Source organism: Bacillus rossius, assembly GCF_032445375.1.
Source record: "Bacillus rossius redtenbacheri isolate Brsri chromosome 9 unlocalized genomic scaffold, Brsri_v3 Brsri_v3_scf9_2, whole genome shotgun sequence".
Classification (NCBI taxonomy): domain Eukaryota; kingdom Metazoa; phylum Arthropoda; class Insecta; order Phasmatodea; family Bacillidae; genus Bacillus; species Bacillus rossius.
Genome location: NW_026962013.1, coordinates 27,616,991 through 27,642,741, shown reverse-complemented (window position 1 = coordinate 27,642,741; position 25,751 = coordinate 27,616,991). Strand labels below are relative to the sequence as shown.

Here is a 25,751-nt window from a genome sequence, read left to right as displayed (position 1 = left end):
AATACAATTGACAATACAGTCATATTATTAATGCACTAATCACAGAGTGCTGAACACACGAATTAGGCTAATGTGAATGATCATTGCCGTAAGAGTATTGGGCGCCTTGAAATAATCAACACACACATAACACAAAATATTTTAATTTTATTTACATCCAAGAAAAATAATCAGTTGAAAAATTGACAAAAATATTGTAACGACAGAACTGCCGGAATAAAATATAATTATTTTATTAAAGGCTTTTGACTCAAATTAAAATAATTCACAAAACACACTAGAGTTGCCTGTACGAAGGGCGAAAATTCAAGAGTCTTTATCACATATAAATATTAGGCAGATTTATTCACAATACTGACTTTAATCGGCTTTGATGTCTCCGTAAATCATTTACTTCAAAAGTTTTGCTCATAAAATCTCAGTACTGGTAGAAGAAAACCACTGGTATTTTAGTACTGACGTTAAATAAGTTTATCATTGAGAGATTTAGCACTATTTTAAGTTCAAAGTTATTAAATGTTAACACTTACATATATTGATACTTTATATCTGTTTTGAAAAAGTTTTTATGCGTTTCTCACGTTTTAAGTGTTCAAAAAAGTGACGGCGTCGGTGAGATGTAGTATACACAACGGAAAATGACATACCTTCAATTTGAATGTTTGTTAGGTTTGGTTAGCTGCATCAAAAATATTGAGATCGAATGAATAGCTGGTTGGATCAAGCGAGTCCTATTTGAAAAACTGTAAAATGGCGTGAATGTTTGGTTATGTTATGCAATCTGCATTTAAAAGAGTATAAATAGGTGTAAAAGGTTGGATATGCTAGGTTGGCTACATGAAAAATATCAAACTACATTAATCAGGACACGTATTATATAAGAAAAAAACCTTTTGTGCTATTATATATTTTTTTTAATTATAGCTGAGGATCGTCTCTAAGAAATTACCATTATTATAAATAGGGATACGAGATGCAGGTAGAGAAGTATGTGTGTTACGTAAGTTCAGGGAAGCGGGGTGGCATATTTGCAGTTAAAACTGCAGAAAAAAGGTCTAAATTTTGAAAATTAAAAAAAAATTAAATATTAAAAGATTTATGTAATAATAAATAAACACGAAACATTTTTATATCGCAATGTTGACAGAATATTAATTTTCTAACCTTGGTTTTTGAAAGAATTTGCTTTTTCGGAAGATGGTAAACTAAACAACGAAATATATGCATATATATATATATATATATATTTTTTTTTTCAGCATTTACAATCGCTACTTTGAAATCTACTTGCGCCTGGTGGCTGAGCCGAATTTTTTTTTATTTGTGAGAAATATAGTATATTCTTTAGTGCCATTGTATTAACGGGAATGAAATAGGACGAAAAATTTATCGTGATTTATGGCGTGCACAAAAAAAAAAAACCACTTTTCTGTTAGATCGTAAATCAACTTAAAATTTTTTCGTAGCATTTCAAAGGCAATTATTGTTGGTTGAAATTACTAAAAGGATGAAATGTTAGACACAGACTGAGGCAGCATGGCAGGCTTACCTCGAGATCAGTTTCTCTCGTACTACCAACTACCGATGACAAAGCGCTGTCGTTCAAAGGGCGATTTCCTTAATTATTTTGCATACATAACTCTCGATTTTTCGTATTTAGATACATGTCGGAGGATGGATGCGAACCGCCTACGGACGGACCTCCAATCAACACCTTGGCTTTGCACTAGCGAGCACTAAAGTCAAGGGAACACTAAATAATAATAAAAAACTACCAACAAACCAGTGTTGGGCCTTTTTATTTTCCCCAGCCACTCCGGGCAGAGTCGGAGCCCAGGGCGCACAGTGTGAAAACAGCTCACTCGAAACACACAAGAGATGGGGCGAATGCCTCTTATTCCCACGCAACCCCCACACCCTCCCCAGCGGCGAGCCAGGCGCTCTGCAGGGAAAACAAGACCCGGGAGTTTTGACTGAATATTTCAGCAGCCGTCCCTCCGCGGGGGCGGGGCATGAATGGATAAACAGTGAAGCGAGGAAGAAGAGGGGGGAGGGAGGGGTGGGGGTGTAGCCGATGTGGGGCGGATGCCTAGGGCGTATTACATGATGGGAGGGAATGGCCACAGGGATTTAGCGGAGAGAAAAAGATTGTGAAAGAGAGAAATTTACGAATACCATATAAAAGAAAAAGATTGAATAAAAAGCGGAATTAAAAAAAAGACAAAAGAACGAAGAACGAGTGAAAAAGAAGTAAATTTTTAGAGAAGGAAAAATAATAATTGAGAAATGGAGAAAGAGTGAGAAAGATAGACAAGAGAAGGTGGAAAGAAATGAGATGAAGATGAAATCAACCGATAAAGCGAGTATAAGAAAAATGGAAATTGAAAGCTAGATAAATGGAGAGAAAGAGAAAAAAGCAGAGAGAAAGATAGAGATAGAGAAAGTACGAGAAATAAAAAAGAGAAATATAACTATTCGAGAGAGAAAGAGAGAAACAGTTCGAGATAGAGAGAAGGAAAGACAGCAAGAGACTACAAGAAAGCAAAATCGAGAACGAGAGAAAAAGACAGCAAAATAGAGAGAGCGATAGAGAGATTTAGAGAGAAAAATATCCTATCCATCTCTTAGAAATGCGTCCTTTACATTGTGGCTGCATTTTCTAAGGGATTTAGGGATGTTATGTGCTGTGGACGCATCCCTATGTATTCGGATACAGCTTATGTTTTTCGAAGTGACCTTTGGAGTGGGCTATCTCACGCCTTTCTGCAGTGCAACGACACCTGTTGGTCAATCTAAGTGACACACCATCGATAGCCTGCGTTTCTCCATACCACCGCTGTGCTCTGTCAGCTAAAGTTGAAACTAACTGGCCTCACCTCTATGCTTTCTATGTATGCTATATTGCACATTTCGGCAACTAAGTGAGGCCCCTATGCCTCTATATCGCACTGCGTGAGAAATCTACCGATCTTCTCAGACTTCTCTAGGCCCCAACTAATGCCTTTCGAGCAGTCTCTCGGTTACCTCGGGAAAAATTCAGACCTACGGTTCCCCCCCCCCCCCCCCCCCCCCCCCATTATATAAGTGTGTATTAAGAGACTAAGGGATGTAGTCCCGATATAAATAAATGGAGCTAATTTCTCTCGTACTTTCTTCTCAACATGTACGTGTGATTTTCTGTGGTTTTGTAGTCATATTTTCACCAACTATCCTGTGCTATCTCTGCCCACCGAGGATGCAACTTTTGGATTTTCCACACAGCGGGAAACGGAACGGAACTCAACACTCGAACCTAATCCCCAAATTTATATTTCAGTTTCAAACTTTTTACCTATCCTGTTTATTCATTACTGTTTTTTTTTTGCCACAGCTAGATTTGGTTTTTTGGTGGTGGGGTTCCAGTATGGCAGTATGGGAGCTAGCAGCCTCTTTTGGCTTATACTTCCTTTCCCTCCGGGCTTCCTTTGATCCTCCTTCGCGGACACACAAGATGCGCTCCTCTTTCACGTGCCGCTGTTTCCAGTGGCCTTTACCGATGGTCCCTGAGGGCCGCCTCGCAACGGCCGAAGCGCAGCAGATACGTCTAGAAGGAATGTGATCCTTTTGAATCATCCAGCATTTTCTAACAGCAATCCGGACGCTCTTACCTGCAAAAAATTTATAGTTCAAGAATACTAAAGAATAAAAATTATTTATAACTGGCCAGATTTGATAGTTCATAAGTCCCGAATATATTTTCTTTCTTTTTGAAGTTAGTTAAACTTAATCAAAACTATTCTTATCGCTCCAAAAAAACCTCACAAATATTTCAAACATTAGGATATTGAAAGTTAACAGATAAACAATGATATAGCTGTTTGTTATTTACTAACTATTAATTTTTCCTTCGCTTTTAAATATCCACAATATGATGACCTACATAAGTCGGTATTTCTTAAGGTTATATTGTTTCATTTCTTCCACCTCTAGGTGTTTTTGATAAGTACAAATGTTATTGGTTGATTATGTCCAGCACACATTCCTGTAGTTTTATTATATATATATATATATATATATATATATATATATATGGAAGTAGTTAGACAAATCTTTGAAAAAATATCTGCGAAAGCTTGCGATAAATATTAGAGAATTTGCTGTAAACTATGTATAAATTAATGGAAAAACATAGTAACGAATTTTAAGTGTCAGGCATACGAAATTCAAGATCTACTTCTTGTAATACCTTGGGTGGGGCTGACAAGAGACCCATATAATTGCATTATAAATACCAAAAAATCTTGTCATTTTTCAAATTTTAAAACTATATAATGAAACGGCTCCGATAAAAGCGAACCCCCCCCCCCCCCCCCCTTCAAAAAATAATAAACCCCGGCTTTGAAACTGATATTCGAAAAAAAAAATATTAACATAAAACTCATCTTGTTAGAATTAATCAAACATTTAATACTAAAATGTTTCCCTTTGTCTTTGTGAACTTTGGATTGCGCCATTCATCACAGATGGCAGCACACCGTTGTTGCAACACATTTCCTTTCCTTGACTTCCGTCGCATTCACGAAATCACTCCCTCCAAATGCCGTATACCGAGAGCTAATATGTCTTACAAAAATAAAACTAATTTAACACATTCTGGTAAAAATTATGAAAACGTTAAAGAGGCTGTTACATAATTCTGCGCGTGTTTAATCTGTGCTACCAACATCCCCCTCCTTACAAAGTATATTCGGCGACACGAAATTTCCTCGACTGATCCGATGCTTCTTCCCGCAACACAATGTTCCAACTGTCCTGGCGGAATTAACGAGCCGTCAAACGTCACGGGGGCCACACAAAACCTGCTTCGCCGCGCAGCTCGCGCGCGCAGTCTACATCGCCATCAGTCCAGGGTCGTGAGCGAGCTATAACGTGCAAATGCAACGGAGCAGCGGCGTTGTCGAAACTGCTCCCGGGAGACGCAAACGCAATTACCCGGAGCCCCCGCTCTGTACCGAGCACATGCAACATTCAAGACCCGCGCTGCTGGTTCATCCGCGATCGCAAAGAGAGATACGTTACGCCTTCTGACAACATCTAGGACGTCTAATTCTCATTGCAATTCCGCGCGGATTAGCTGTAGCTCGTCGCACCAGCTTATATAAAGTTCTATTTTCCCTACCATCGGAATATAGATGGTTCATTTACTAACGTATTTGAATTCCCACTTAATTACCTGCTACTGACAAGCCCATTTGTTGAAGATACTGGCAAACAAGTCAAAATTTTATAAAAATAAATAAAAATAATTGAAAAGTCCCAAATTAGGTTATTGAAGCGAAACGCATTTACAGCCGAAATTGTTAGTCCAGCGATCACGTCATAACAGGGTAATGAACTAAGAACTGGGCAACGAAAAAAGTTGTAACGGCATCTGTGATAAGCACTAATAACAAAAAAACTAGCACAACGGCCTGGCTGCAACGGACATAAACTCAACCCCATTCTTTTGTTCATTTCGGTTGTTTTAGCCATCGAAAAATTAATGCGGCTGTACTTTATGAAAGTGTAATCACAAGGAAAACATTAGATTTACAGAATAAAATCATTAATAGCGCAGGGTTGGCAAAATTAAATGCGGGGATAAAGTTTTTGTCATTCGGAAAGTTTGTCACGATGTTTGTAGCTCAACTCCATCGCGCGAACACGATAAACAAAAGAAAACATATTCGTCACAATCTAGATCAACACACATTTTTTCTTATATATTAAATTACGTTATCAAATGACGACGTAATAGAACGTTTAAATCTAGTGATCACGGTTATATAAATAAAACAATATTACAAAAGTGAAAAACCCACAGCGAAATCTAATTAATAATAATAATAATAATAATAATACCGGGCTTGTGTAAATGTTTATCGCCATGTACGATTGCAGATAGTCTGAATTACGTGAAGTTAAAACTGTTCTGTATAATACCGCGGCCGCGTTGTGTTAGTGTTGATTGCGTCTGGGCCTGGGTTATAAACTAGGTAATGGGGCGCAACGTCAAACGACGCATCAAGCAACCCACGCAATTAATTCACAGCCGTTAATAAAGCACGTTCGGTATCATGGCTTCACCAACCGCGGAACAACTCTTCAACCCTCAAGAGTATTATTTAAATGATTTTCGAAACAGATCCCACTCGGATATCTTCAGAAGTTTTTCAATTCGCGTAGTTTTTCTGAAGTTCTGCACGCCGTATGTGTGCCCGGGTAGGCAGAGTCCTTCAGGTTCTGTCTCGTCAGACAAGTTGGGTGGTTGGATTCTATTTTCATGAAGCCATATTTTTCGTCTAGGAAAATTTATTCGGATGTACAGCTATAAAACCGACACATTTTGCGTTTTATCGTATTTGTTTTTCACGTTGACATACGTTCGTAAAAAGACAAGTAACCAAACTTAATAATTTTTTTGTCAGATTAATAGCGTTGTGGGTGTTAAGTCTAAGTATTAAGTTTATAAAGCTGGAAGATGCCTAAAAAATGTTATTCTATAATGTTATTTTTAAAACATTTCTTCATAAAAATTTAAATATTCAAAACCTAAAAAAAAAAAAAAAAAAAAAAAAAGACGGCGGGTAAGGCCTAGGCTTAATTTTTGGAGTGAACGACTTAATTATTGAATTCTGGCGCCATAAAAATTTTATCACGAGAAGCTACAGCATAAATGACGGCCGCTAACGCACATTGACTGGCTCGACGCTGAAAAATGAATCGGCGCAGACGGCTTTTTATAAACCTCTCCGACGAACGGTGTCAAAAGCTCACCATTATCGATTATCTGGTGCGCAACATCGCTGAGTCATTTGAATAATCTAAATTTGGTGCAAACAGACGGAATCACAAAGCTAATAAAATGAATAAATAATTTTACGAACAGTAATTTAAAAACAACAAAAAATACTTTCACTATACTTACAATAAATTCGAGTTTATATTTTTCTGTATTAATTTTTCCTAAGCCTCAAAATCATTACCCTTTCGGCACAACCCCTGTTTTTTTTTACGCCTAGGTCGTATAAAAATTATTTTGGACGGAAGTTGTAGATAATATTTTAATGTTTCCCAGTATATAATTTAATAGTGTAAATGCTACGGAAATTAAGATTTTTTAATTTCTACTCAAGTTTTTTTCAACCCCATGCAGTAAATGGTTCGTTTCAAAAAATATTATAGAAGCACGGTTTAAATAAACATAAGATTTCCAAACAAAATGAGTGGATTCGATGGTGGGATGATATTTATTCTAATCCCTTGCAGTTATAGTTGGTCGTATCCAAAATTTATTTTAACAAAAGTTTTTGGTATTACTCCTATGGGTTATAATACTTTCAAACGTATGCGATATGTGCCATATTATGGAAGTTATAGTGATTCTTCTGTTTTTTAAAAAAAAACCTTCCCAATATTTAACCCTTTAGTCATATTTTTCCCATTAGCGAACTCGACCGACATTTTCCATTACTATATTTTATGTATCAGTTTGGAAGGGATTTGTGTAAAATTACGGCAGCTATCGTTTTAAATAAAAGTTATATATATATATATATATATATATATATATATATATATATATATATAACTTTTGAGTTGACGATGGTTTTGGGGCCTATGTACGATGTAACGAAAATTCCGAAAGAAACACCACGGTAACGGCTACAAAAGGTAGTATATCTTAGACATCTACCTAACAAAAAATTAATTTGGCGGCGTTCACAGGGGTTGCACGAATTGTGGATGGAGGCGCCTTAATAAACAACTGAAACCCTTATATTAGCGTTAGAGATGAAAATAAATTGGTTAAGTGCTCAGCGTATGGGAGTAAGTAATTGTTATTTTCATGGGAGTTTTCACAAGCGACACAGCACAATTTTTTTTTCCAGTCCCAAACTAATTCAAGCCAATGGTCATGCCATTTTTATCAAAAAAAAATAAAATATAAATTGTACATAAATGTAGGGTGAATTTAATACGAAAAACTGGAAACATTTTAGCTGCATGGCATTTGCGAAAATGTTTGATTTATTTTTTTGGCATATGTTAGAAAACATAGATAGCTTTAAACATTACGTTTTCAGAATGTTCCTGAAGTTTAAAGAATATTCCAAAAATTATGAGCTTTTAAAACCACCTGCGACTGTAGGACTAAAGAAAGGGTTTCTACTGATCCTGTTCATGTGTTAATCTCGCAAATGGCGTCATTATACAAATTAAGTTACAAGATAGGCAGTTTTCCCACGTGATTAAAAAAGTATACAGTCTGTCCAATAAATAATGTCCCAGTTATACAATAGTTTATAGTCTAAAATAGTATAGTATAAGTGTTTTGGTGTGTTGGTTCCAGGACACGAGTAACTCAACAGTCTTAAATAAGTGCATGCACGAGTAATGCTTTGTTTTTTTTTTTTCGCTTGCAGCGCAAAAACGGCTCTTTCCCCAATTAGTAGAGGGTGAACTTTATTTGGCAACAGGACGGAGTCCCTCCCCATTGTAATCTCTTTGTACGAGAGTGTTATATCTACGTAAGTCCCTGACAGTTGGATTGGTAGTAATGGTTGAGTCGACAAGAGCTCTTTTTCGCTGGCCTCCACATTCACCTGACATAACTCCATACGATTTTTTTTTTCCTTTGGGGCTTTACAAAAGATCGTTTCTACATTTCATTGCTACCTAATGATTTGCTAGAGTTTAGACACAGAATTGAAGGGGCTACTGATTACATTACTCCGGACATGTTAAACCAAAGTGTGGGAAGAATTGGACTTTAGGTTAGATGTGTGCCGTATAAATAAAGGTGCACAAATTTAACATTTGTAAAAAACGCTAGGTGATTTTTCTTTCAATTTGATGATTTGTTGTAAATAGTCTAAATTAAACTGTTATAAAAACATTCAAACTGTCACATTCTTTTATGGACATTCTGTATTATAATTGTGTCTTACTATTAGTACGTTCTGCTAGCTCAGTGTTTAGAGCTTATGCAGAGATTTTTAATTCTGCATACATAACCAAAATACAAAATTTTCTTCAATTTGCAGACACGTACAAATTTCCACATACGACTATAAACTGAAGCGAGGCATCAAAAATAAAAATGCAAAGTTAGAAAACGGCTGCTGGTTATTAAGTTTGACTCCCAGCACCACTGCCGCTTAGTTAAAAACATTTTTTTTGGGTCTTTCGTGACGAGTCCTTTAGTTTCCTTACATTTTCGGTGACTTTCGTGAGTTGTAGAAACACCCTGTTCTATTTTGCGAGCCAAGGGTCCCCGTGTTAGATTCTCCCGCTGACTGGAGCGTTTCTTCACTCGTGGAAAATTTCCTTCCCGGGGTCCAGGACACCCTACACACTACGGAAGGCAACGGCGGACCATTGCAGTATCGGTCTCGCCCAGCCACGTCCGTGGCTGTCTTCCCAGGCGATCACCGGGCGATCCTAACCAGTTAACCGGACATACCAACCCCTCGCCATCTTGCAGTTAAATTATTTATATTTATTTATTTATTAGTATTATTATATCTACATGCGGCGAAGTTAAGGAGTAAAACCGCCTTGTCTTAACACTTAACCATAGATAAAAAAAATTACTTTCACAAATAAAAATAAACATTAAATATAAAAACCAAGAAGTGATCACTTAAAAAAGGAATACTTTTAAGAAAAAAACCTACACTTAAAACTACTGTAAAAATGTATAATTAATTTTTTTCAATGTGTGCTCTTTTTAAATGGTGGTCTGATTTCGTACAGAGAAAACGTACACAATATAAACATAAAATTAAAAATAGGACGGATAAACAAAAACTATAATTGACAAAAAATAAAACTCATGTGATCTACGCCGTACTAAACGGGTATTACTGGCGTAACCTTTCACTGGTATATTTTATCTTGGAGTACGCCAACTGTTGTGCGTATCCCGCTTTATGCAGTCCTGACTCGAGGCATGGTGAACGTATTACGCCATCTAATTAACCCGGAAAGTTTCTGTTTAGCTTTCCCTTACACCGAGCGTCAGAGCTGGCCGAAGGGCCTGTAAAGATGCTGCTACAAATGGTTGTTTTTTTTATTGAAGCTTGCTTGGGGGCTTATTTTCCCTTTATCCACTTTGGCGTTTTTATAAACGTCGAAGCCAAGAGGTGTATTTTCCTAAATTATTTTGCATCCGTGATTTAGTGTGTGTTTTATGATTTTCACGAATAAAGAAAAAATCTGATTATTATTTATTAAAGTTTTTTTGATCAATAAAATAAGAGTTTTTAAAAAAGGTTTATTATTTTATTTTATTTTTTTAAATTTAAAAAGTTAAGTTAATTTCAACCCTAGGTAAAAATTAAAATATAATATCACGAGGTTAAAGGTATTGAAACTTACCATTCGTGCGTAGCCTTTTTGTGCCAAAGCTATTATATAATTCATAAAACAATAAAAAAAAATATATTTCCCAAAATAATAACCTGAGTTCCACGATAAAGATATTTTTACTGATTTATAAATGACTAGCTGCAGTACCCGGCTTTGCCCGGGCTGAACACCGGGTGATATATTGTCCGCGAGTTACAGCAAAATGGATAGCGATATGTCCAGTTTGGTGGACATTAAGAAATGACACATAATTACTGTTTGTGTATCTGTGACCTATGGTTTTCTGTTTACCCATGGCGATCGGTTGAAAGGTTAGAAGTTGATGCGCTACAGCGCCATCTAGCGGCGAGTTACAAAAAAATGGTTAGTATAAAAATCTTCTCCATGATAAAAACACTTCGATGTGCCAACTTTCACGGCGATCGGTCAAACGGTGTAAGAGTTTATCGACGTCATACATGCCAACATCCAATTATATATAGGTATTATTATATTTGGAAATTTTGGGGCTTTCACTTTTGCGGAAAGTAGGATGTTCAGGACCTCGAATGGTTTGGAACACTCCATCTCGAAAGAATAGATATTTGAAATTCCTGAAATTGTCGAAATTTTGGGGCTTTGTTCCCAAAGGGGGGCGGGGGGTTCGAGGACCCTGAATGGCTCGAAAACACTTAAAATCGAAAGAGATAGATTTTTAAAATTTTTTAAACTTTCGAAATTTTGGGGCTTTAACCACCTGGGGGGGGGGGGGGGGGGGGTGATGTCGAGGACCCCGAATGGCTCGGAAACACTCCAAATCGAAAGAGATATAAAGGAATATAAGAATGTAGGCATTTACTGTACTCCTATCTACCATAATAACAATATTGACAAATAGAAAGCTTATTACCTACCTACCTATGAATAATTATCTAAATAAATTAATAAATAACTGTATGTTTAAGAATTTACGTACATACATAATATTAAACTTCAAACTATACACACCAAAAAAAACTAAGGATGTTTGTGAAACTATTTTTTATTTGTCATAATGTTTAAAACATTTGTAGGATTTGTTTATATGTAAAACTGTGGTGGAAATATTCCGCTTATCCAAAGGAGTATAGAAATTAATAGAGATATCACTCCCTGTACACACCACAAATCTTTTAATTAAGTAAAAAAAAACATAGTCCAAAATGAAACAAAAAGTATAAATAACTAATTTGACAAAAAAATTTTATACAACTGGAATGACAATGTTGACATCCGCCTGAAATTTAATAGAAGTAGGTAGGTAAGAATATATATAAGAAATTAAATGAAAATAAAGCATACATAAATAAAATTCTCACACTCAACCAAACATAATGTTTAATATGAAATAAAGGGAGATGGCAATTACACGTAACTATTCTAATATTATAAAAAAATCAACTTTACTGAAATAGTAAAATTCAAATTTTTCAACAATATATTACATAATTGATAAATATTTCTGGTCTTTGGTCTTAGCAGCCCTAAGACTCTTGACGCTCAGCAGATAAATTATAAACACTAAACCAAACTTCTTGAAAATAAGTAGGTACTGTAAAAAAATAACAATATTGACAAATAGAATGAATAAATTTCGAAGAAATTTATAAGTTTAAGAATTTATGTACCTACATAATATTAAACTTGAAACTATCCACACAATAAAAACCTAAGAATGTTAGTGAAACTATTTTTTTTATTTGTCATAATACCTAAAATACGTATGTTTCCAAAATGAAACAAAGTATAAATAATGACCAATTTGACAAAAAAAATTGTAAAACTCGAATGACATTGAAAACATACACGTGAAATTTAAAAGAATTATGAGTGCCCTAGATAGGGAGGAAAAAAAATATAGAAGAAATTAAATTAAAAAAATGGGTGCATGTACTTAGGTACGCGCATGAGAAGTTATACTTCTTTGGCATCATTAAAAAATAGTTTTTAATTGCATGCAAAAATATTGCGTGGAGTCCCTCCGCGTGGAAGAAGTGAAACTTCGTAATGTGGAAATGAAAATAGGAATGGGTAGAAATTGATTTTTAGTGAAATCATATTGTATCAAATCAAACTAAAAAAATAAAGGAAATAAATTTGTAACGATTTATAGATTGATCTTCAGAGAGAGCGAGACACCTATTGAATGTCTGTAAAACTAACTTTTTTATGAGAGCAGATTTTCATGAAATAAATCATGAAACCATTCAACGATAAAAGCTGTTTATTTAAGTAAGCGGACGGGTTCGCCCCAAGGAGAAAATTGACGCGGCGAGACCTCGTGGACATAGAGAAATGACACACACTCACTATTTGTGTGTCTATGAAACATGATTTTTTTCTGCAATTTAAATTGTAATATACAAAAAAGGTATTGAAAATTGAAACAAATATGGCGACTTTACAAACTGTCAAGATCTTTATTTTTTTCTTACTCTCTACTTAGTTCCTTACAATAGCAAAACGTAACGCAATAGCTTGAAAGCTATTGCTCGGCAGACAGAGGAATGACACTAACAGTTTGTATATCTATGACACACATTACATAAAATTAAGATATAATTTTTTTAACCCGTTTAAAATTTATATTTTTAGACAAAATATAGCCTATGTCCATCCCCAGGATATAATCTATCTCCTTACCAAATTTCATTACGATCCGTTCAGCCGTTCAGTCGGGAAAAGGAAACAGACAGACAGAGTTACTTTCGCATTTATAATATTAGTAAGGATGTAATAAACTCGAAGAGTTTTACGATGAAAAGTTTTATACAAAAGATTAATTCCAAACTGTGTAACATGGAATTTCAATATCTCATTTAAAGATAGTATAAAAATGTAAATTTGCTCTTTTAGGGTTCTCAAAACTATTAAACAACCTTCTTTTAACAACCCTTTCATAAAAATGCCGTCGACTATTTTGAATTTATTAAAAATAACGAGTAAATTCATGATTCAGAAGAAATGTAATTTACGATAATACCACGAGCTTATTTTTAGTCTTTTAGAGTCGAAGACAACTTTTAATTCCTTTAACCTAAAATTACTTATCCACGTCTCTTTTCTGTTAAATGACATTCCGCCGGTTATAATTATGTAGGGAAGTTGTGTCATTTATATGACCGCATAAATATTTGAACAGAAATATCCTAGTAAGGAAACAAAAAAGTTCAACACAAGTACAAAAGACTTCCGATAATCCAGCATACAAAGGTCCGGGATGCCCAATGGTCCAGCACCGGCGAGGAATGGCACAGTATGTTCGGAACTGTTCGGGATCACTCGCCAAGTACAAATACGAACCTTAAAAATGTACCATAAAAATTTAGTTTTTGGCCCGTCGTTGTTCCTGGTCCAGGCTCCAAGGTTTCTCTAGCCCGATGCGGAGTCAACGTTGTGAGCGACGACACAGCACCGGTTACTAGCCTGGACAGCTAGGAGAGGTTTGGATAGAACGATAGAACCTCCACAGGACCACGGGTTCACTGGGTGTTTTGAGGGGTCCCAGTGTGACGTGGGAGATCGGGGAAGGCGCCAGCAGTGCTGATAACGTCTTAGGGCTCAGGACGCAGCCAATTGTCTGGTTAGCTGAGTGTGGCGGGGGGGGGGGGGGGGGGTGAAGGTGGTGTCTATGCTGAGATGGGTAACCTCGGCCTGTGGACATAGCCGGATCTCTAACACCTCTCCCGTTTCGCGTATACGGCGTATCCGTATCCAAGCCCGCGAGGGCCCCAGGCCGGTAGGGCTTAGGCTAAGAGGGCTGGGTTACCAAACCAAAAAAGGGGAGCAATCCCTTATACAGTTTACCTTCCATATAGTGTTTGCTGCCGAAAACTATGTTAACAGACGTGTTCTCTCTACAACTAAAGTGTTTAATGATCGCGTGAGATACCGTCCAATAGTCCGGCATTTTCGGAGATCCGGTGCCTGCCAAGTCATGAAGTGCACTCAAATAAAATAAGTGATTGCTCGTAAGTGAAATCAGTTTGATGAATCATGTACACTTAGCTCGATTGGTTAACTATCAAACTTTGCTCGCGCAAACAACTTTAAAAGTATAAGTAAGGACTGATATGCTGCCTGACTATGTACGATTATATTTGTAGGCTAAAAACCAATAGCTTACGAGGAATAAAATGTGCTTTTAAATTTTTTTTTCATAACTGCTCTAATGGCAACATAAATAATTAGTTCAAACAAGAAAGGGCGTGCAAAAATAAATCTTCCTGTCGTCAAGTTTACGAGCATGTTCGTGTTGACTGCTATTTACGTTAAATTATGAAATAAATTGTTCTTCGAGTACGATGGCAAATTAAAGATATGATTATTTTGGTTACATTTGAATTCGTTAAAAATAGTCTTGTAAAACGAGTCGCTCGGCATGCCTACGGTAATAAATAAATAAATTTTATTATATATATATACACGGCGCTACTGCGTTGAGCATGGCTGTTTGTTTTGAGATGAAAAGCACGAGCTGTGATCACTTCTAATTAGTAACTTTTTTTCCCTTCTCTCCTGAACGCGCGGTTCAGTTAATTCGGTTCGCGTGTTCGGCGGAATCCAAACGATAATGGATTGCGGTAGATAGAGCCCGTTCGGCGAGGCTTTTCAGCTTCTCTCATCTGACCCCCTCCCCCCTTTAGCGAATCCTCTTGCACCACTGCAGTCCACCGCTGGAGAGAGCTTTTGGTAGTCGTGTGGCCTCTCTGTTCAGTCAGCTCCACAGAAATGTTTGCGTTTTACCACGCCTCCCCCCCCCCCCCCTTCTTATTTCACTTAACATATCCGAGAGATATAAACAAAATAACAATTCAGAGTGTGCGCATGCGCTTGTTTCAGAAAATAGACATAGGTATCCTATAGTCAGCTGTGAATGCATTTAATTTTACATTTGCTACCAGAGCGCTCGCGTCCCTCCTTGTTCAACCAGCAGCGTAGAGAGCGCTGTTGAGACAGTCCCTGCATTTACCGCATAGATAGCGCTACCAGTTATGAATTCCATATTTCGTTCAGAGATTTGGCGTGTTCCAAATTGTAGTATTGTTTGAATAAACAGTAACACGCGCAGTTATTCTTTATGGTGTGAGTATTTCAACAGTGAGTAATATTTACTGTTTATTAACCATCATTGATCAATAATTCTTGATATCCTAAGCAGTTTTTTACATGAGTAATAATTTGGTAATTCATGTTTATTAATTCAATTTAATTTTTATCACATTTATAATAAACACAAAAAAAGGTTAAGACTCTCAAATACTGAAAAAGAAATGAAAGCCTTAAAATCCTACGCTTTGTTAATTTTTAGAAAATGGTCTTTCTCCCTATCTCTGCCCTTACGATATATACGTACTTAAAAGAGTAGAGGTTCGAATTGCGAAAAAAAAAATTACTTCTATCACGTGCAGTGAGTTACACGCGTTTTTTTTTAAAAACAAAATGTCCTATTGGTCAATTCAACACGGCCTGAACTGTGCATGCATAGTAATTCGATGCGTGAAAAGACGCGTAGGCAAAAATGCGCTTAATTTCGTGAAAATGAGTTGATACAAAATGAATCAATAGATGGTTACGACGACACGTTCACATTGACTCGTTAGGAACGTTTATTACCACCGAGGTAGGAACCTTCAGGACTTGGTTTCTTAGTTGAAGAAATTTTAGACCCCCAACGTCACCGTATTGCAACGTCCAAAAAATTGAAACCCAAGAATTATAATTTCCTTCCTTGAACAGTCAATTCCATAAAAGAAAAAACACTTAACCAATTTATTATGTATTCCTCTTCGTTTCTTTTACCGAACTGACCAAATTCTGCCCATTATTATTGAGCAAAGAGTTGTTAAGCGTAATCAAAACGTATTATCACGATCCTTATTTAAATCAGATTTTTTTGGTCATATTGCTACTTATGGCAATATAAATAAAAAGCCCGAGCACAATATATCCCACAAATTAAATTTACGCTTGACAAAGAAAGTAAATTAAGTTGCCCAAAATTTCACCTTAGTGCTTCATGAAAAACATTGTACAATTTATAAAACATTTATGAGGAACGGTAATTTTTTCTTATTGGGCATTCAGTTGTATTTTAAAACAAAATATTAAAATAAAGAATTGAATAGTTTGCATTTGTAATGTAAAGCTGTAGAATTACTAATACATGATTTTGAATATGTATATAAAACATTGAGAAACATCAAGCTGTAGAATTACCAATATACGATTTATAAAATGTATATAAATCATTGCGGAACATTGTTCCCGGGAGCAATTGTACCGTGAAACTTATCCAATCGTATATTAACGTAAAATATTAAAATAATGAAAAAAAAAAAACAGTGACACCAGAGAATATTTTACCAGATAAATTAATTGCCAACTTCCAAATATAAATATTTATGGATGGGAAGAAAATTTCGTAAATATCGTGGAAACAAAAAAATAACCGGGGGCTAAGTTAAATAAAATTTATCTAAAATGAGAGAGTTTGTTAGTGTGAAAGAGTCAATCCCAACAGTAGGATTTGTGCAAAACATGCTTGCAGGCCCGCTTTTTATAAGCCGGGAGGGCTGAAATCCCCCGGGAAAAAAGTATTTTTAGCCTCAGTGGACGAATATTTGCATATAAAGGTATAATAATTTTTTTTCTTTTAACTCCGTGGTGCATGGTTCGCAACTATTATTGTAGAAGCTCACTTTAAGACTGTTATTTTTTAGATTTCAAACCTGTTTTAAATCATTACTAGCCTTGAACAACCAAAACGTTTTGCAAATTGATATTAGATAATTACGTTTAAAGGCAGATTGTTTACGAGTTAAAAATAAGACAAATTCAGAAAGCTATAACTATCTGTAGGTCAATCTCCTAAAAATATTAATACAGCTAATAATCTGTTAAATAATATGCTAATATTATAATTAAGATATTTGTCGTGAGTGGTATATAATAGTTCTTCCGGCGACAGGGTTCAGGGTGAGATGCCTGGTGCCCGTCCGCCATCTTGGATTCTGACGTTACGGCGGCCATTTAGGATGATGATGACCTTCGATCTCAAAAATAAAATAAAAAATAAAAAATTCCTTATTATTGAGAGAAAAATGTACCGTTTTTAGTCCTCAAAAATGTCACGGGCTTGAAAAGTCCGCAAAGCGGCTTAAAGTCCTCGGCCATTAGGATGTCAAAGCCACCATTTTAAATCGTTTCGTAACTGCAGCAATTTTCTTTATGGCTGCCAATGACAATTCTTAATTATTATCCGATTTTAATGGGAACAAATTTAAAATTAATAAAAAATTAAACTAAGAACATTGCAATAAAACATGACTCCATTAAAAAAACCGTCAGACATATTACAAATAAGTAATTATTTTGCTAGAAATTTGGGAAAATAAAATTTAATAAAAATTATTTTAATATTTTATAAAATTTAAATAAAAAAAACACGTCATTAAAAATGGCGACGAATCCTTCCTCCATGAAAACCACTGACAGAGTGACACCCCAAAACTAATGCTAATGCATATATATTGCTAGGGGAGAAGGATTCGTCGCCTTCTTTATTTTTGCCCTAACCGGGTTAGAACCGAGGTCTCACGACGTAAGTGTAACTTTCCTAGCATGTCAATTATGTATTTAAATTAAGTATGGATAAAATTTTAAGGCTTGGCTCACACATTATACTATTAACTTAATTTTCTCACAATTGCCATTATTTAAATAATATTTCATGAAATCTGTCACAATAGCTATATAGTATTTTATGTTTTGTCACAAATTTTGACACAAAATGTATATAAAGTGTTTTCAAATAGCTTTTTAATGTCATGCAAGAGTTTGTAAAAATAATACAATTATTTATTTCCTCTTTTTGACACCTTTACAAAAATTCACTAAATTAAACAGGATAATTAAGCACTCACAAAAGCAAGCTTTTGTGCGAGTGCATCTAGTATCTTTAATCTACGTGCAGTATCTTAACTAATGTAAGAATTTTAACAATGAACAAATAAAAATAACTTGAGAAATCCTACATTTAGTTTTTATATAATTAAAAAGAGCAATATATAAAATATAACATTCTTTCATAAACGCAATCTGTATATAAACAAGTCAAATAATATTTAAATTTAAAGGAGAAGAACAACGGTAGGGCCTGCATAATTTACAACAGTGCATTAGACCTTAATTGAATACATATGAAACAATATAATATATAATATAATACAAATAAAAGTAATACTAAAAAAATTGTAATAAAATTTTCAGGAAGAATAACTAAAATTTTTGGAAGCAAAAAACCCGAAGTTTTCTTTGATAATATTTTCTAAAATAATGGGATAGGTAAATTTATTTTCGCTCCATGCCGTGTAGGTTAATTATGACCTACATAATATAACTGATTTTCCCATCGATACATACTCGTTACTGCAACTTGAATATAAAAAGTTACTTTTATGGGTACGAATATATTTATTTTGAAAATGACTCTTAGATTAAGTTTTTGAATTTTAATAAGTTGCTGCTTGGATATAATCATTTCTTTAACATTTTACAGCTTGCAACTTAATTTGGAAAAAAAAAAAAAGGTGACAAAATTGACAATCAAATAAACAAGTGCAAAATAGCTTTTGCAATAAATCTAATGCAATACTGTTGAACAAAAACAATTCGTCATTAAATGAGGAATTTTACGTATCGTAAGACCATATAACTATTGATGGCGTCATAAACACGGCGGCGCTTACGTCATTAAAAACGCTAATTTCTTACGGGTTAAGCGCGTGTAAACGGGGCTTTGAGTGTTTGCACAAAACACATTTACTAAAGAAACATTCGGGTGTTGTATTTTAAACTAACCTCTACATATTCTAGTCTAGAACACCATACATAACGTATTACTTACGGTATCGTATTCCATACTACACTGTTTATTATATTTGGCAGCACCAGTTGTATATACTTAAATTGTGATTATTTTTAAACTATGATTTAAACGTCCCGGATATCGTAAAATATACTAACCTCCATATTATAGTAAAGAACACGATATTAAGGTTATATTTTTACTCACGGGATTATATTGTATACTACAATCCCACCTACAGATTCTTTCAAATTAGTTACTTACTGTTAGTTACTGTTCACCATACTTTTGTATTTGTAAAAAAATTATCAACTATTTGCACTATGAAGTAATTAAGCGAACGCTTCACAACTAAAGTGTAAATTACGCTATGCGAGTTTCGCAGCTATTCGCCGGTGAAAAAATAACGCGTGTATGTGTTAGCGTAACGTCACTTCTTCAGCGAGTGTCGAATTAACTGCGCGAGCGAGTCAAATTAATTTGCTCACAAGAGATGTGAAGTCACATTTTAATAACTGATTTTGTTCTACTATTATAGTATGAAACTTAATGAAACATCTGTATAATTGTTCATCTTTGAGACTTCAGCAACCAATAGACACTTCATGATTACATTCAGCGTGTTTGTTCACGTCAAGTGGATTTGCAGTCATTAAAGTTAAGAGTTTTAATAACCTTGATTGCCGCCGACTATTCGTAACATGTTACATAAACTATATTTGCAAGTACTAACGTTTTCCCTACCACGGATTCGCTCCCCACACAATGATATATTTATCACATTACCTTGCTCTGCATACCAGCCGAAGCCACGAAAAGCCCAATACAATCCTCGCAACCACACACATGCTAACCGAGCTTCACTCTGCGTCTGCGCCGGGCCGAGGGTGAATCACTGTTGCCAACTACTGGACTTCGCCACGGTTACCAACACGAAACTTGCCGCGCTCGCGGCAACTGTGCGGTGCCCCGTTGCACGAACAGTAAAGTTGTGAAGTAACTTGGCTCGCGAGAGCTCAGCTCGCTAATGAATTTACTACCCAACTGGTTCGTTCTTGGCGTTGCGCCACGCCGTAAATCGCCTTAACGGGATCTCCCGTTTATAATTTTGCGTAAATCTTGGTGATTTACAAAACTAACGAACGAGCTTTGAAACGGACTGCAAAATCGAACGTATGGGTAGCAAATATATATACTTATATGTAAAGAAGAGATAATTTTTTTGACGTGACGTCTAATAAATCGATGAACGCCGGCTGCACACACGAAAAAGTGTCCTGTTACGCACATGGTTCCGTTACACTGTGTCCCGTTACGCTCATTGTACGCTTGCGCCGCATCTATTTCTCTTCCACTCGTCTGTTTATAAAGTGAAGTTAAAAGTTAATGTAGTTTTCATTGCTTATTACAACAACAATTTCGGCAATAAATGTTAATTATTCTTGCATTTTAAAAATCTGATTACTAGTATAATTTCAAGTATTTATTCTTTTATTATTAAAATAAAAATGATTCAATTTTATTCATAAAGCATGCAGTAATTTCATCAATGTTTTGTTATTACGTTGTCACGTTAAACTATCGTCCGTAAACCGACTTTACAGACAACCAATTTTTTCTAAATGTACAGTTTTATTTAGGTATTGATGAAATTTTACGCAGTGGCGATTACACTAGGCGGGGGTGGACCTACGTGTTAATTTTTTACCCCTAACCTAACTAAAAACTAAGTGTATTTGGGAGGGGTCCGGGTTATGGAGGAGACATTAGTGCGTATACGCTCTATTCATGCAGTGTATTAGCAATGCAGGAAAGGGTCGCATGCATCATGAGCTAGGAGGGGATTGGCCAGCCATGGCTGCGCTTGGCGCCATGATTAACTCCCCTCACTTCTTAACTTTAGGCAAAAACTAGATAAGCTGGGCCTAGGTAAAACCTGCTCAGACACAGGCTCGTTCATGCGGGATGCAAAGTTCAGGCATTAAAAAAACAAGCACGTTGGTTACGGAACACAGGAGGGATGGTTCAGGAAGAAGATTTGGACGGAGTAGAAAGCAGCTACTGAGTAAAGGGCGGGGCACTTGGACATGGCTGACCGCTTTTTGTTCGGGAGGTTCTGGTTCCCAACGTGTGTGTGCCATTGTGCGCCTACGTACCAAAGTTCACGGCCCCATGCCTTTCCGTATCCATTTCGTATGGACATTTAAATTCCAATACTGTGGTAGACAATGTGTAGAGGTAAATGTAAATGCAATTTAATATCTTCGTAGATATCATTCGGTGGGCTAGCTATTGCAATAAATTTAGATATTTATTTTTTATTATGCACCTGCATACACAATCATACATTTCGCGCTAACGTTAAATAATTTAAGAAATTCAGCTTTACCGTCACTCTCACAAACAAACAAACACATACACACACACGCACACAAACATATATATATACACACATATACATATATACACATATACATATACATACAGAAAATTCGCACTGCGTATGTTTGAAGAATCAATCAACATTTAGCTCACGTCAGTATTTGTGTCAAATTTTATGACTAACGAAAAAAATATCAATTATATTTCAGTCCAAAATTTTATAGTGAAAACACCACGTACATCAATTATTCACATTGCGATATAGATATATCTGTGTTGACTGAGTGTAGCAGAAAAGCTTTGCGCTGAAATGAAAATCCAACCAGTCGACGACCTATACCACGACTAGGAGTTTTAAAGAATCCAAAAAGCTTTTTTTTCCTAACACTACAATAAAATACATTTTTATACATAGGTAACACAAACGAGAGCATTTCTGTTTAAAGGATTCATACCGTTTTAATTACATTTCATCATTTCAAATGTTAAGGCATGTGAATATTTGTGGGTAATCAAAATATTCATTACGTATTTATGATGTCCCATTAAATTACGGTTCTAAGTAAAAAACAAGACAAAAAAAGTCTCGTAGTTTTAAGTGATAGGCATTTTTTTTCTCGAAAGGTTTTAAATTCTGTACTAAATTATTAGATACGTTTAGTTTATAACTTCGGCAATAGAATTTGTAACGCGCTAACGTTTGGTTTGTCCGTCACGTCTTGCCTAGCGGTTACCTGCCTTTCCACAAAATGAAGCTGAAGATTGGCGCCCCAATTTTGGTGATGCGTAGCCTTGATGCACCGATATTTTGTAATCAATGGGATTTAAAAACCATTTCCCGTTTTTCAAGTGCATGTCATACAGACTTGATACTCGGAAGTGATGTTCCTTATATTATGGGGTGTTAAGCCTAGGCAACGCAGGATATTTCAGCTTGTGTGTGTATATATATATTTATATATACACACACGTGATAAAGATTTTTCCCACACGCAAAATCATCTTAAAACTTATATAAAAATTAAAAAAAAACAGTTTGACTATGGATGAAGTTACAGATAAAAAACTATCAGACGGGAAAAATTAATGGTATGGCCAAGGTTACTCAAAGCAGTGCAATTACAAAATAACAATACAATAGGGTAAGGTAGTAAAAGGTAGGTGGCGGTGTGAAAGGGAGGTAAATATTTTATTTAAAATTATTATTATTTTAAAAATAATATTGGCTTTTTTTATTTTAAAAAAATGTGTTAATGGTGTCAAATATTTTACAAATATTTCGTCTTTTATTAGATTGTGATAACATAGCAGCTTCATTTATTTTGAAGAGTTAACCTCCTATTAACACACCACCTTCATTTTCGTCTCTCACATATGTACATGCAGAGCATGTGCTGCGCTAGCAGGAAGCTTCTATTCGGTGGGGAATACATAATTTCTTTTTTCTTGGGGGTGGGGGTGGGGGTGGGAGGGGTGAAATTGAAAAAAAAATAGAACACATGTATTAGAAAAAAATCTTTCATTACAATATACACTGATACCTACACTGGGATGTGCCTACAGTAGTAGCCGCAACGTGGCTTATCACACAGTAACATACTTTATTCAATGATATTTTGTAGTTTTTTTTAATAAATTTTGGGAAAAAGGGGAGGGGGGTGGAATCTATACCCCACCTTGCGCCCGGCACTGCCTCTATTGGAAAACTCTAGGCTTGAAGCGAATAGTTCCGGGGCGGGACATTCCCTCAACTTCTAAGAACGTGACGTCCTTCGTCTTTCGCCCGCTGACGAGCTGCTTCAGAAGATTGGAAAAAGAGGTGAAAAAAGGAGGAGGGGACTACGTGGATTCTTTTCACGTCTCCCCAGCTCCTCAGAATGTTCAAGGTCGTCCAGTAAAGTATTTTTTTTCTAAAAAAAAAAGTAAGATTTCTGTGGTGCAATGGGGAAGATTGGTTTAAAGCACTATTTCGGACGTAAGGCCATTGCTAGTTGGCACTGTACGTCATACAACGAACCCGATGAATGGATATGTTAACCATTTAACCTCTGTTGGTCTGTTTGTGCCTGGTTAACAAGGAACACATCTCAGTTTCTGAAACTTCGCAACTGTATTGTCTTGGTGAAGTCTTCTGTGTTCGTCTGTGATATCGTCGTCGTTTCGCAAGATTACCGGTTTGATTCCATCGACGAGTTCGCACGTGCATCGCTGCATTGTCGGTGTGTTATCCGGGGTTACCCGTTTCGTATGATCGTTGTGTTCCTTCGTCTGTCGCTGTATTGTCCACGGTTGTTGCTTGTATTTATTGTTTTTGATACAACTTCGTCAGACCACCGTGATCGAATAGCCTACCACTGTACTCTGTCTTTCCTGTGTCAGCTTTAACCACCCCCCTTCTCTCTAACAAGAATTCCTTTATTCTCTGCGTTCTCTGGGCAAGAACTACTGCGCAAGCTCACTACAAACTGAGCAATACAGAGTAATACCTCCATTGAAAAAAAAATACACACGATTATTAATAACGATGCACATAAAAACAAAATATTACTTGTTTAACCCCCGAAATGATCCCTCACGATGCTCCATTCTGATCGTAGATAAATAGGAAATAGTTTTGAATAAAATACCATCAAAATTCGGCCAACTGTCAGGAAGCTATTCGCCACAACGCGCGCGCTCATGCGTCCGAGAAATTGTACTTAACCGAAATTCCACCGTTGCGTGTTAATCATTTTGAAGAACGTATCTTAATTTCCAGTTGTGAACTTACCTTTACCACTCGCGAGATGCTCAGCCCTGCACTTCTCAACGTCGCTCCAGAGACGACGCAGATCTTGCTGGACGGACCTCCGGTGCCCCATTAGCAGGAGCGCTGCAGCGGGCGAGGGGTTTAATTAAAAACGTAGTCTTGGGAAGAACGTGACGACCTTCCGTCAAGAACCTACTTCTCTCTACCCCCTCCCTCCCCCCACCTTCCTTCCCTCTCGGAAGTCCTCTTCTCCCTGACGGCAGTCGACGTCTCGCGAGAGACAGAGAGAGAGATAAGAAAAGAAAAAATGACTAGCAGGTCCTTGAGTGGAGTTGGCTCTCCTTAATTTTCCAAGCGAGCGTGACTTTTGCGAGATGACTCTCGAATGTCATCTCGCGGCACGGTGCGAATCCCCACAGCATCCAGATAGCAAGTCGCAAGTTAAAAAAAAAAAAAAAAAAAAACACGCTTTTTTTTTTAACTTCACTTGTAACTAACTAACGTTGCAAACGAATCTCAGAGGTCGATTTCAACCTACTTCTAATCGTCGTATCGATTTGAAACTTTGAAAGTATGTATATGGTAATCCGGATGACAATACAATAATTTGGTACCGTCGAACTGATCTGATGATGGAGCCAGGAGGTGGATGGTGTAACTCTTAAACTTTTTAAGTGTGTAACTGATAAAAGCTTGTTTTTTTTTAGTTTTTTAAATATAATATTTCTTGAAATGTAAAATTAGTGGAGTATATTGAAAAAAAAAATTGTCGAACCCAGTTTCTTTAAATCTGGTATTCTATCATATATAGGGTTATTGTCAACGATTTTTGTATCGGGAATAATTCGGAAATTGTCGAGCGTAATGTTATTTTATTTTTAAGACAACGAATTTTTTGAAGTAAAATTTTGTCTCAATGTTATCGGGGGAAACATACACATTAACTACTTCTATAAGTTACAAAATTTTTCCGGTAACCCAACAAAATAATCTTTACAGCCCGTTTTATAATTTTTAAGTAGAAAAAAAAAGATGGGCCATACAAATGTGTGAAATGATTGTAATGATAGTATTAAGAAGTTCTATCGTTCTGAAAACAAGAGTACGAGAACTTTTGATTGGCGGGCGATGGTCCAACTCAAGGCGAACAGACAATTATTTAAGGCATGTTGCGACACTGATATTTTCAGGCATAAGCAATGGCTGACAAGACTATGTTACATATAGCTTGGAACACTGACTGGCGGTGATTTGTTTCTGTGGTATCTGGTTTTCACACCGGTAGGTAAAATGCTTTTTAACACAGCGACCTTGTTTAAGAATCAATATAACAATATATAA

At 36.1% G+C, this 25,751-nt stretch overlaps 1 protein-coding gene across 6 annotated transcripts in view; it reads right to left on the bottom strand.

Moving 5' to 3' along the window:
* The window catches only part of LOC134543328 (uncharacterized), a 71,499-nt gene extending 51,329 nt beyond the window's left edge, over window positions 1-20,170 (bottom strand). For 3 of the 6 annotated variants that reach the window (XM_063388280.1, XM_063388281.1, XM_063388282.1), the window contains exon 1: window positions 20,066-20,170. In XM_063388280.1, coding sequence (XP_063244350.1) covers window positions 20,066-20,127 — 62 coding nt within the window. In that variant the 5' untranslated portion in view covers window positions 20,128-20,170. The remainder of the gene's footprint in view (window positions 1-20,065) is intronic. The other 3 variants (XR_010076914.1, XR_010076916.1, XM_063388279.1) reach the window with 3 other exon arrangements.
* Window positions 20,171-25,751: the final 5,581 nt, after the last annotated feature.